The sequence below is a fragment of the Pristis pectinata genome, chromosome 9 (genome assembly GCF_009764475.1).
Source record: "Pristis pectinata isolate sPriPec2 chromosome 9, sPriPec2.1.pri, whole genome shotgun sequence".
Taxonomy (NCBI): Eukaryota; Metazoa; Chordata; class Chondrichthyes; order Rhinopristiformes; family Pristidae; genus Pristis; species Pristis pectinata.
Window position 1 is genome coordinate 23704584 of NC_067413.1, and position 12909 is coordinate 23717492.

A 12909-nucleotide genomic window follows, 5' to 3' on the forward strand; every position below is an offset into this window, starting at 1 on the left:
TAGATAAAAAAACAAGATGCAGGAGGAACTCAACAGGCCAGGCAGCATCCATGGAGAAGAACAATCAACATTTTGGGTCAGGACCCTTCTTCAGGGCTGAAGATAGGAAAAGGGGAAGCCCAATATATCGGGGGTGGTGGTGGCAGGAGGGTGGGGGGGTGGTGGGAAAGAGAGAAAGAACAGAGCAGTGATAGGTGGACAAAAGAGGGGATGCGGGGTGAGCACAAGGTGGTGATGGGTAGATGCAGGTAAGAGATAGTGATAGGCAGGTGCGGGGGAGGAGGGGAGAGCAGATCCACCGGGGGATGGGTAAAAAGTAAGGAGAGAGAAAAGAGGGGGATGGTTTGGTTTACTTAAAGTGGGCGAATTCGATGTTCATGCCATTAGGCTGTAAGGTAAAGATGGAAAATGAGGTGTTGTTCCTCTAGTTTGCATTTGGACTTCTTTTGGCAGTGGAGGAGACCAAGGACACATGTATCAGTGATGGAGTGGGACGGGGAGCTGAAGTGACTGGCAACAGGGAGATGTAGATCGCGGTTACAGATGAAGTGCAGGTGTTCTACAAACCGGTCATCTAGTCTACGTTTGGTCCTGCCAATGTAGAGGAGGCCACACTTGGAGCACAAAATGCAGTAGATGATATAAGGGGAGGTGCAGGTAACACTCTGTCTCACCTTAAAGTACTATCTGGGACCCTGGATGGAGGTGGTGTAGGGGCAGGTGTTACAGCTATGACGGGGGCAGTGCAAAATCCCTGGGGTGGGAAGGGAGGAGTGAACTAGGGAGTTGTGGAGAGAGCAGTCGCTGCATAAGGCAGAAAGGTGTGGAGAGGGGAAGATATGCTTGGTGGTGGGGTCACAATGGAGATGGCAGAGAATGATGTGTTGAATACGTAGGCTGGTGTGATGAAATGCGAGGACAAGGGGAACCCTATCACTGTTGGGTCTGGGAGGGGTGGGGATGAGGGTAGAGGTGCCTTCTCATTATTTTTTCAATTTTTCCTCCCCTCCCCACCCCCCCCCATGGAGCACCTGCCTCCATACCTTTGACCCAACCCCTAGTGGATCTGCCCTCCCCTCCATCTGCCCATCACTATCTCTTACCTGCATCTACCCATCACCTTGTGCCCACTCCGCATCCCCTCTTTTGTCCACCTATCACTGCTCTGTTTCTTCCACCTATATATTGGGTTTCCCCTTTTCCTATCTTCAGTCCAGAAGAAGGGTCCTGACCCAAAATGTTGGCTGTTTCTCTCCATGGACACTGCCAGAATTCCTCCAGCATCATCTTGTTTTTTTCATCAGTTCAACAGGAAGTTCTTAATAACAGAAGTCCAATTCCTAATATCAATCTGACAAAATTCCTCTGTACACACAATAATTCTTTTACTTTTTTTTTTAGCATGCAGCAAGGTATTTATTTGACATGTTAACTATGTCCTCTCCCTTTACACACAGAAGAATTTCCTTCAGGTCCCAAAGGATCAATATTTTTTCCCTGGTTATACCTGCAACTGAATTGTTCATGGTCTGTGGAAAGGTTAAGAAGGGATAATGTCATGCATTGAGTTCATTCATCTTTACTGTGCAAAACAGAGATATAAACACTAAAATACTGTACTTTGTCAATGAAATAAAGCGCCACTGCTCGCTGTCGTGTTTTCATTTCCCTTGATTTCCAATCTAAACGATATTGTCTTTGGATTGCATCAATCCTGTCCTTCAGGCGTCGGGCAATTTCATACTTCTGCAAATCCTTCTCGCCCTGCAAGTTTCAATAGAAAACAATACAATGACATTTGTGCACATCAATTATTTACTGGAGCTAACACTTCACTTTTCTATTGAGTTCAAGATCCAGAGTATCTGGCCCTCAGCATCTCAATGACTGATGTGTAACTGAACAGTATCATTCTAGAAATTCTTTGGTTCAATCTCATGTTTGTTTTTGGCTAATTTCAAGCAGGATAATATTCTATAATCATTCCTCTTGAACTAAAGATACATGAGGAATTGGATGAAGAAACATCAGGCTTAGACTTGATGCCCCCTAAGGCCCAAAAGTGGACACTATTGAATTCCCATAGAAAGGCTACTGTGTGTAAAGTGAAACCTACCTTTGTGCAAGTCAGTCTCTTCCAGGGAAATTACTGGAATGAAACGGCTGCTGTCAACTGTTCTCTCACCTTTCTAAACACTCTTAAAGCTGGTGACAAGAAAAGTTACAAATTTGAGGGAGACAGAATTTGTGGGGGCAGAGGGGGGTTGGGGAAGGTCGGCTTCCTTAAAAAAATTTGACAAAGAATAGAGGAACATAGTTCATCTTTCTGCAAAGCCTTCATACATGTATTTGTAATCAAACAAGGACATCCATAACCTTTTCTGTATGCATTGCTTCCATGTTATATTAATTGGTGACAGTGAAATGCATTCTATAGGGTCAGAGCATGGAAACAGGCCCTTTGGCCCAACTGGTCCATATCGACAAAGGTTTCGGCCATATCCCTCTAAACCTTTCCTATCCACGTACTTGTCCAAGTGCCTTTTAAATGTTGTTTACGTACTTGCCTCAACCACTTCCTCTGGCAGCTCATTCTATATATGGATCATGCTCTGGGTGAAAAAGTTGCCTCTCAGGTTTCTATTAAATGTCATTCCTCTCACCTTAAACCTATGCCCTCAAGTTCTTGATTCCCCAATCCTGGGGAAAAAGACTATGAGCAAGGTTGACATTAATGAACACTGGACATAAGGATCATTTGCACATCATATTCTTACAGTAGAAGAAATGAATGCCAGCAATTCCAATGCAGGTCATATCAGTCAATTTTCACAACATGTCTAACAAATTCATTGATGAAGTGCCAGCAATTATATTTTCACCATAAAGAAACTGCCTGATACTACTTAAAGTGGCTGCAGAAATTTTTTTGGTCTTAGTAAAAGAAGTTTTTTTTTGAAAAACAGTAGCCAAGTGTTCATAAGACATTTAATCACAAGGGCCCAGCAAGTCTAGTCAAGTTTATCATCATGTGCAGAAGTATAGGTGAAGTACAGATACAATGAAAAACTTGCTTGCAGCAGCATCACAGGCACATAGGTACAGATAACACACAGAACATAAATTATACAAGACAGTAAAGGGAGAAAAAAGTGTGCAAAAACAAGACCTTAGTGCAAAAAACAAGGCACAATCAGATACAAGTCCTTAGTAATACAAGAGGTAGTTTGTAGTGTTCCATTGCATAGTTAGGTTTAGGGTTGTGTAGGGCAGTTCAAGAACCTGATGGCTGTAGGAAACTAGCTGTTCCTCAACCTGGTGGTGTGGGACTTCAGGGTTCTGTAAGTCCTGCCTGACGATAGCTGCAAGAAGAGGGCATAACCCAGATGGTGGGGATCCTTGATATTAAATGCCACCTTCTTAAGGCAACAGCTCACCTTGACTCCCCTATCCATATCCCTAAATATTCATTTTTATAGAAGGGAATTAAAGAATCCTAAATGAATATTTAGAAGTACCTGATTGAGTGGGGGAGTCAAGGTGAGCTCTGACAGCATCTACAGGAGGTGCTGCCTCAAAGAGGAAGCGTCTATCCTAACTCTCCTTTTAATCAAGTTTCATAACCATGTCAACTTGGATTAGTTTTTTTTTTAAATATAAAAAATGAAACTTGGTTGCTATAAATTCTTAGGATCTTGGTGGTCTGTTCCGTAAAGGATATTGTTATCCACTTATGACCAAGTTGGAGGCAGCATCAACAAGGACCTGGCAGGAGGAGCAGTGGGAGCAATGGGCCTGGGTTCTTGGCAGAGGTAACAAAAAGTGTAGTGAGAAGGCAGAGTATCAGCGACTATAGGAATTGCAGAACATTGGCAGGTCAGTAACTTGGGGCAGTGGGGTCTCAGCAAGATACCCTGCAATACTTTCACACTGTTAGCAGGATCAGTGGATGAATGGAATTATACTGGGTGGGATATTAGAAGTGCTTTGGGAATGAGGGGGTGGGATATTAGAAGTGCTTTGGGAATGAGGGGAGACTGAAATTCGACACTGTTGCTGAATTTGCATTTTGACGTATATTTTTTTGTTAAAAATGCACATTTTTGAAGGTTGGTTTATACTCTCAAAGATGTTATGAGTTCGTTACAAAAGCCTGAAGTCTGTACCAGGTCATTCCTGGGAAAGAACAAATCTGGTCTTGAGAAAGAACAAGTTAAAATAGTATCTTGTAAAGGAAATGACAGGAAATACACACCTTAAGTTTGGAACTCGGGTTGAGCATGACATATTTATTGAGATTCTGGACATTTTCCACCCATGATGCCAGCCAGGTAACCTTATTATCGAAACGCACTTCCTTCCAATGATGGCCTTCTGGAGGTGTTGGAATCTTTGAATCCCTGGATAAAAAGTTAAATTTGAAAAAAATAAAGTTAACAAACAGACAATACATCTTAACAAAATATGTTAGTCCAAATTATATGTGGATCACAGATGAACAGATTGTGGCAGAAAAGCTTCATACACTTGTTCAAGGACTTAAAAAAAATCTCTCAGAATGGGACATCTACTGCAAAATGTAACTTCACTTTCTTCAAAACAACAGCAATTTGACTATAATTAATTTGCAACAACAGTACAATAAAGTGCCAATTCAATAACACTATCTGAGTTAGAGTCATACAGCCTGGAAACAGGCCCTTTGGCCCAACTGGTCCATGCTGACCAAGATGCCCATCCAAGCTAGTCCTATTTGTCAGCATCTGGCCCATAACCTTCTAAACCTTTCCAATCCATGTACCTGTCCAATTGTCTTTTAGAAATTGTGATTGTACCTGCTTCAACCAGTTCCTTAGACAGCCGATTCCACATAGACACCCTCCGTGCAAAAAAAATTGCTGCTCAAGTTCCTCTTAAATCTTTCCCCTCTCACCTTCAACCTGCACCCTCTTGTTCTTGATACCCCAACTCTGGGAAGACCAAGTGCATTCACCCCATCTATGCCCCTCATGATTTTATACACCTCCAAGATCATCTCTCAGTCTCCTATGCTCTAAGGAATAAAGTCCTAGCTTGACTAACCTCTCCAAAAACTCAGTCCCTCAAGTCCTGGCAGCATCCTTGTAAATCTTTTCTGTACTTTTTCCAGTTTAATAACATCTTTCCTCTAACAGGGCAACCAAAACTGAACACAATACTCCAAGTGTGGCCTTACCAGCATCCTGTACAACTGCACCATGACCTACCAACTTTTATACTCAACCCTGACTTATGAAGGCCAGCATGCCAAAAGCCTTCACCACCCTGTCTACTTATGACTCCACTTTCAGTGAACCATGTACTTGTACTCCAAGGTCCCTCTGTTATACAACACTCCCCAGGGCCCTGCCGTTCACTGTGAAAGCCCTACCTGGAATTGACTTTCCAAAATGCAACAGCTCGCACTTATCTGAATTGAACTCCAGTTGTCATTCCTCGGTCCACTTACTTTGCTGATCAAGATCCCTCTGTAATTTTTGATAACCTTCTTCATTGTCCACAGTACCACCTATTTTAGTGTCATCTGAAAACTTACTAACCATGCCTTGTATATTCTATTCCAAATTATTGATACAGATGAGAAACAACAATGGGCCCAGCCCCGACTGGAGGCACACTATTAGTCACTTGCCTCCAACCCAAGAAACAATCTTCCACCATCAAGCCAACTGTGTATCCAATTAGCCAGCTCTCCCTGGATTCCATGTCATTGTTAATGGAAGGTGAACCTTCCAGAGCACCTTACCACGTGGAGCCTTAAAGGCCTTACTGAAGTTTATATAAACCACATCTACAGCCCTGCCCTCATCAACTTTCTCGGTCACCTCAGTTTGAGTTTCTTAATCAATTGAGTTCATAAGGCATGATCTCCCATGCACAAAACTATGCTGACTACCCTTAATCAACCCCCATCTTTCTAGATGTAAGTACACCTTACCCTTCAGAATCCTCTCCAGTAACTTGCTTACCACAGACGTTAGACTTACTGGCCTATAGTTCCCAGGTTTTTCTTTGACACCCTTCTTAAATAAAGTCACAACATTTCGCTACCCTCCAGCCTACCAGTACCTCACCCGTGGCTAATGCTAATGCAAACATCTCAGCCAGGGACCCTGCAATTTCTTCTCTAGCCTCCCACAGTGTTCTTGATAAACCTGGTCAGGCCTTGGAGATTTGTCCATCTTCATACCTTTTAAAATATCCAGCACCTCCTCTACTGTAATGCGGACTATTCCAAGACCTCCCCATTTACTTTTCCTAGTTCTGAAGTCTTCACGTCTTTCTCCACAGTAAAAACAGAGGAAAAATATTCATTAAAGACCTTGCCCATCTCCTGCAGCTCTACACAAGGGTGTCTCCATTGGTCTTTGAGGGGCCCTATTCTTTCTCTATTTTTCCCTTAATATACTTTATAAAATCTCTTTGGATTTTCCTTATTCTCTGCCAAAGTTATCTCATGCTCCCCTTTTTGCCCAGATCAGACTGATATCCCTACCGGGAATAGGTTAGAGAAATAATCAATTTCAGATCCGTGCCTCTGCTTCTTCTATATGTATCCAATCTACTTCACTTGCTTGTGCCCCAAGAGCCACACTTACACTAATTATGTTGTGCTTCATATAAAGAATCAAAACAAACTGCCAAAATCTTGAGCTTCAGCTGACATTGACTAGGAAAAGACAAAGGAGGAAAATGAAAATAAATAAAATTAAATACCCTCCTCAATCAGTCAAAGACTAAGCACATTGTAAGCAGTGGTGAATTTCATCATCGATGTCTGTCATCCAAGAGGTGGCTCCTGAGAAATAGGAAGTGGTTCCCCCCCTACCCCCCCATTTCTAGGATCTTATCATGAACCTTTATTGCTGGAAGCCAAGAGTGGTGCAGATTGGTAGAGGAACTTGGTCTTACAGATGTTGTATCACCTCACGTGCTTCAGTAAAAGTGACATTGATGACTTTCAGCTTGACCTCTGAGTGCAAACACAAGCATCGTCTGCATACTGCATCTTGAGTGTTTACACCTTACTGGTTAATTTTAACCTGGATTAGTTCAAGACCTCACACCTGGCAGAGAAATCATGGCCTACTGGACAACACTAATGCCTGCCCTCAGTTATGCTTCTGAGACCTGGAGAATCTACAGAAGGCAGCTAAAGGCACTGAAAAAATCCCATCAGCGCTGTATGCAAAATCCTCCAAATTCACTGTTTGGATAATAAATATCAGCATCCACTCCAAGGCCTCATTCCCAGTAGAGAAACTCTAATCATCCATTGTCCAATTATTTGGAAATCCTAATGGTTCGGCATCTAGCTTGATAGGTGATGTTTGCCACGCTCCATTTCAACTCACCAGGGCCCTGGTTCCTGCACTTCCTTCCCACTGAGCTGATTCGTTGGAAAATTTATCATAATGCAGTGAGGCATTTAAAAATAGAGTCAATTAACAATGCGTTGGGTAGCAATAGAAATACCATCCAATAGTCTGGAATATCTGTTAGTTTGGCATGAACGAGTCACTACACTCGAATCTACTGGAAGCTCACCCGTGGTTAATGATGCAAATATCTCAGCCAGGGCTCCTGCAACACGTTGGATTATTGGAGTATTACTGTACTGAGGCCCTAGCTGCGCTCAATTGGCTACACTGGTTAGACCATATTGCTTGCTTGCTGAATGCTATATTCTCAAAACTAACTCTATTCTGAGCATTCATGGGGAGAGATTATCAAGCAAGCAGAGGAAAAGATTCAAGGATGTGCTCAAAGCCTCCTTGGAGAAATGCAGCATCCCCACTGACTTCTGGGTATTTCCCACCCAAATGGAAAAGAAACATCCAGGACGGCACTACAAATGTTGACGCCATGCATTGGGAGCACAGCTGCAGAAAGAAAGGACCATCTAACAAACTACTCATTCACTCACCCCTCTGGCCGCTACCTGCCTTATCTGCAGTTCCTACACTGGCCTCAGTAGCCACCTCACAACCCACAAAACCAGAATGGAAGCAAGTCATCCCTGATAATCAGGAACTACCTAAAAGGTAATGTAGCCAGTGCAACCAGTTTATCACCCAATCCAGATTCTTTTTGCAAAACAAAAGAATATGAAAACAATTACATTTTCCTTCATGTAAAGAAACAAGATACACTCGAAGGTTTCCCTTTGCAAAGAGAAGCAAATGTCATAAGAAAGAAATGTTCAGCCACAAACATATCAACAATATTGTTAAACCACAAAGTTCAATGTGTGTGCTCATAAGGAAAACTGCATGAATTCATGGCTGAAAGAAACAAGGTGGAAAGATAAAAAGATACAAATCACAGGAGAGGGGTATCCCCATAATCTTATTTTTTGGATTTTATCATGTTATCCATTTACCTGCTGCAATTGATGATGACATCTTCAGGCATGATCCTTCTCTTTAGTTTTCCCATCTTTGGATGGTCACCACGACCACGAAAAAGCCCTGGTGGCTCAATTTTGAAGTTGGCAATTCTTTCCCGATGCCCGTCCATTATACAGTAGCCGTACTCCTCTGTGATTGCATCTTGTTCAATCTTTAATTTCTGCAAGGAATGGCTGAATTTTCACCTCATAGTTCATTAGTGATTACTGTAACACTATTATAGCACCAGCGACCGGGGTTCAATTCCCACTGCTGTCTGTAAGGAGTTTGTACATTCTCCCGTGTCTGTGTGGGTTTCCTCCAGGTGCTCCGGTTTCCTCCCACATTCAAAAGACGTACAGGTTAGGAGTTGTGGGCATGCAATGTTGGCGCCAGAAGAGTGGCCATACTTGCGAGCTGCCCCCAGCACATGCTCAGTAACGTAAAAAGATGCATTTCACCGTGTGTTTCGATAATCACATGACTAATATCCAAAATATCTAAAAATATTTCTACCCATTTTATTCACTCCTTGTGCTGTTCCCATAGAAGAACTTATTTATTTTATCCACCCATTTCTATTTGGACACTATGAAAAAAGACTACTATTTTAAATATTTTAGATACTTATTTACTAGCTTTAATGATCGTTGTACATGGCCCTATATCTTTCAGTTTACCGACAATCCCAACCACAATTTAACAAAATCTTCGCTGGATTTGAAGTTGATCACATCTGCCCTAACATAACATAAATCTGTCATTTGTGCCCACTAACTTTAATCCAATAGTCTACCTTCATAACTTTCTGAATGCACCTGCAGTACTTACCACTCAGCCGAGCACCACCTACAACTTGAATGCCTCTTTCTATCCACTTATTCAAATCACTACTAACTATAATGAAAAGGCCCAAATACACAACATCACCTCTTAAATCCCACCAAACAGAATACATACCGAAGTATGGGATGCTGCCTCCTAGTCTGCTGAATCAAGTACTTTCTGTTTTAAAAGTACTTTTGATTTAACTATATATCTGAGACATCCAATGGATTCACATTGCACTGCTGCAATAAAGTAGTGCTGTGCTACTACTTTACTAGAACCTAACAACTAATTGACAATGTTGGGCAAATGTGAATGGGCCTAATTTTGCTAATAGTAATAACTGAAAATATTTGTACTGTTGAGCTTGATAGGAGATTGCAGACAAATTTTCTATCCCATTTTCATTATTTTACAGATTCAGAATACTGATTCAAACAAAATCATAACAGTAAAATGAATAATTTCAAGGAAAATATCAAATAACTACTCATTTAATTAAATTTAGTCAGGAAATTAGAGATGCATGTGATAAGGTTAATACAGTCAGCCACAGGGTACTTGCATCTACATACAGATTGGAAAAAGCAAATAATATGGAGAATAAATTCAGGTATTATACAAGAAATAATTTTCTAGATTTATAACAAGGAAACTGACTATTTTAGATCTCATATTATGGTAATGAAAAAAGGTTAACCTTAAAGGGTCTTTGTGGAGCAGTAATCGTAATATTATAGATTTTTTTTTAATATAAAAATTGGAAGTAATTTACTTTAATCCAAAACTAGGGTCTTATAATTAGAATGAAGTAAATCACAAAGGCCTATTAGGTATGTCAGCAAACAATGTCTGAAATTTATCCATACATAGTTTACAACTATATAAAACCTCATATAACGAAGCCAAAAAAAATCCAACAGGAGAAGGAGTTTAGCCATGGCTATCAAAATAAGTTAATTACAGTAATTTATCAAAGGAAACAACAGTGTTTCCATAAAAAATAAAATGCGGTCTTAAGGATTGAGAAATTTTCAGAATTCACTGGAGGTGGTCCAAGGTATTGATGAACAAAATAGAATATGAGAGTATGGTTTCAGGAAATAAATGTAAACTAGACACACCTACATCTATGGAAAAAAAGGGAAAGAGTAGCTAAAGTTAATAGGGGTCCCTTACCAACTGAGGCAGGAGAAATTCTATTGGCCAATAAAGGAATCACAGAGAAAATAAATACTTTGTCTTTCTTCATGGAAGAAACCTTCCAGAGAACTACAAGTTTAGAATGAATGAGCTCAAAGAAATTAGTGCGAGTAATACAAGCCAAACAAGAGTTATTATACAAAACTAGACTGCACGGTATTGGGGGGTATTATACTGGCACCGACTGGATCAATTAATGGATAGGATAAACAGGTCCTTCTTGTTCATGAATCTTTGAATGTTAACACACTGGTAGAGTAAAAAAGTTAGAAAGAAAAATGACAAATTGACCTTTATTACAAGAGGATTCAAGTACCACAGATGAAAATCAAAAAAAAACTGCTGGCACTTAAAATCAAATAAAAACAGAAAATACTAGAAATATTAAGTGGGTTAGGCAATATCTGTGGAAAGAGAAACAAGAATTAATGTTTCAGGTTGAAGACTGTCAGTTAACTCTTCTTTCTACAAAAGAGATGTTCTGCTCTTATTATATAGACCCCTGATGATACAGCATTCGGAATATCATGTAGAAGTCTTGTCTCCTTATTTACTTGTGACAAACAGCATGCAGATTGATGACTTTGATGGGAGTAGGTTGGATTTGTCATAAAGGACAGATTAAGCAGACTGGGCTGGTATTCTCTCAGGTTAGAAGAATCAGATCGTCTCATTGGAATATACAAAATTCTTAAGAGCAGATGTGGAATTTATGTTTTCTCTTGCTAGGGTGAGGAGAACTAGGGGTATAGTCTTAGAATAAAGAGCTGACCATTCAGGCCAGAGATAAGAAATTCCTTCACCTTGAAAGTTGTGAAACTCTGGAATTTCTGTGGAGGCCTAGTCATTGAGTCTATTTAAGGAAGATTGATATATTATTAGATATTAAAGGAATCAAGGGAGATAGGATCAGGGCAGCAAAATGCACTGACATAAAAGCCCAGCCATGATCTTAATGAACAGCAGAAAAAGCATGAGCAGCCAAATAACACAAGAAACACAGCAGTACACCACTTGGCCCCTCGTGCCTGCCCTGCCATTCAAGAAGATCAAATAACCTACTTTTTGTTTTCTTACTTCCTTAATTATTCATCTACTCCCAACATGGGTCAGCCAATGTTGATTAGGAATAGGTTAAATATTTTGGACAGGATTTTGCAAGAGAAATTTGTTAGAAATAGGCTACAAGCAAAATAATAAGATGCATAATTACAGTCACATTAGTTAAATTATATTTCATCTCTTCTCTACATTATGCCTTAAAAATGCCTCAGGCATACAGGTGATATGCAGGATTATGTTATTTGATTTAAACATCATAAATCTACCAAAATGCAGCAAGTTCTTAATTTATGTTTTTAAACATACATAAAACTCAAAAAAATACAGTTAATTTCACAATATTATATGCATATTCCTTTCTGAACACCCAAGGTATAGGCACATGGAGAGCAATAACCAGCTAGCACTCTGACCAAGTAACCACTCCTTAAATGTGTGGTTTGGCAATGAGTGGCATCAGTGAATTTGCGTATGGGAAACAGTCACCAAATTTACATGCACTTTCCAGAAGTTATCTGACAATGACCAAGAAAGCACATGCAACAGCAAATCGTTTTTCTAGTTCCGAGGTGCCAAAGCCATCAATATTTCAACTCATGGTATTTACCAATGCATTTAACATCAACTGGAAGTTGACATTTATTAAAATGGAGCAGTTTATTTGTTCTACAAGCTGAATATGTATCAGGTCATTCGGTTTACAAAACAAAAATAAATTAGTTGTGTTACAAATTAGGTGCAAATCTCCTGAATCTTGATTGCATGTACATGGCTTTGATTGAGAAATTGCAAATTTTTGGATTTATTTGGCTTAATGATGTTGGCAGCAAATAATTCTAATTTTTTTTATATAAACAAATATTACTACCATAACTGTCAGGTCAGGTATAGCTAAATATAAGCTGCATCTCAAACCAATTACTACTTTAAGTTTTCATACCTATTGCTTTTTGCAGCTATGGGGACTGGCTAATACTAATTGGCCATAAGGCAGCAGTTTCCGATGTCAGGGTGTGTACAGCACAAAACTGAACTGATAATGCCCAAGGTCATTTCAAATCTTACACTTCAATTTTTGATGAGGAGTGGTCATTGACCTGAAACATTTTTTCTTTCTATAAATGTTGTCTGACCTGCTGAGTATTTCCAGCATCTTTTATTTTTATTTCAGATTTCCAGCAATTGCAGTTTCTGTCAGTTTGCTTACGTCTAGGAGATTACAAGAAAATAGGAGGGGAAGGCCTCCAGGCCCCTCAAGCCTGCCCCACCATTCAATATAATATGGGCTGATCTATGCAGACTCAGATTTATTATCACTGACACATGATGTGAAATTTGTTGTTTTGTGGCAGCAGTACAGTGCAAATACATTAAAATTTATAGATTA

The 12909-nt window shown here is 40.0% G+C and overlaps 1 protein-coding gene across 6 annotated transcripts in view; it reads right to left on the reverse strand.

Annotated features, from left to right (window-relative positions):
* LOC127574573 (DNA topoisomerase 1-like) overlaps positions 1-12909 on the reverse strand; it is an 85336-nt gene that overhangs the window by 20922 nt on the left and 51505 nt on the right. For all 6 annotated transcript variants that reach the window (XM_052023680.1, XM_052023679.1, XM_052023678.1 and 3 more), the window contains 3 exons: positions 8423-8610; positions 4256-4400; positions 1621-1764 (listed from right to left, as the gene is read on the reverse strand). In XM_052023680.1, coding sequence (XP_051879640.1) covers positions 1621-1764; positions 4256-4400; positions 8423-8610 — 477 coding nt within the window. The remainder of the gene's footprint in view (positions 1-1620; positions 1765-4255; positions 4401-8422; positions 8611-12909) is intronic.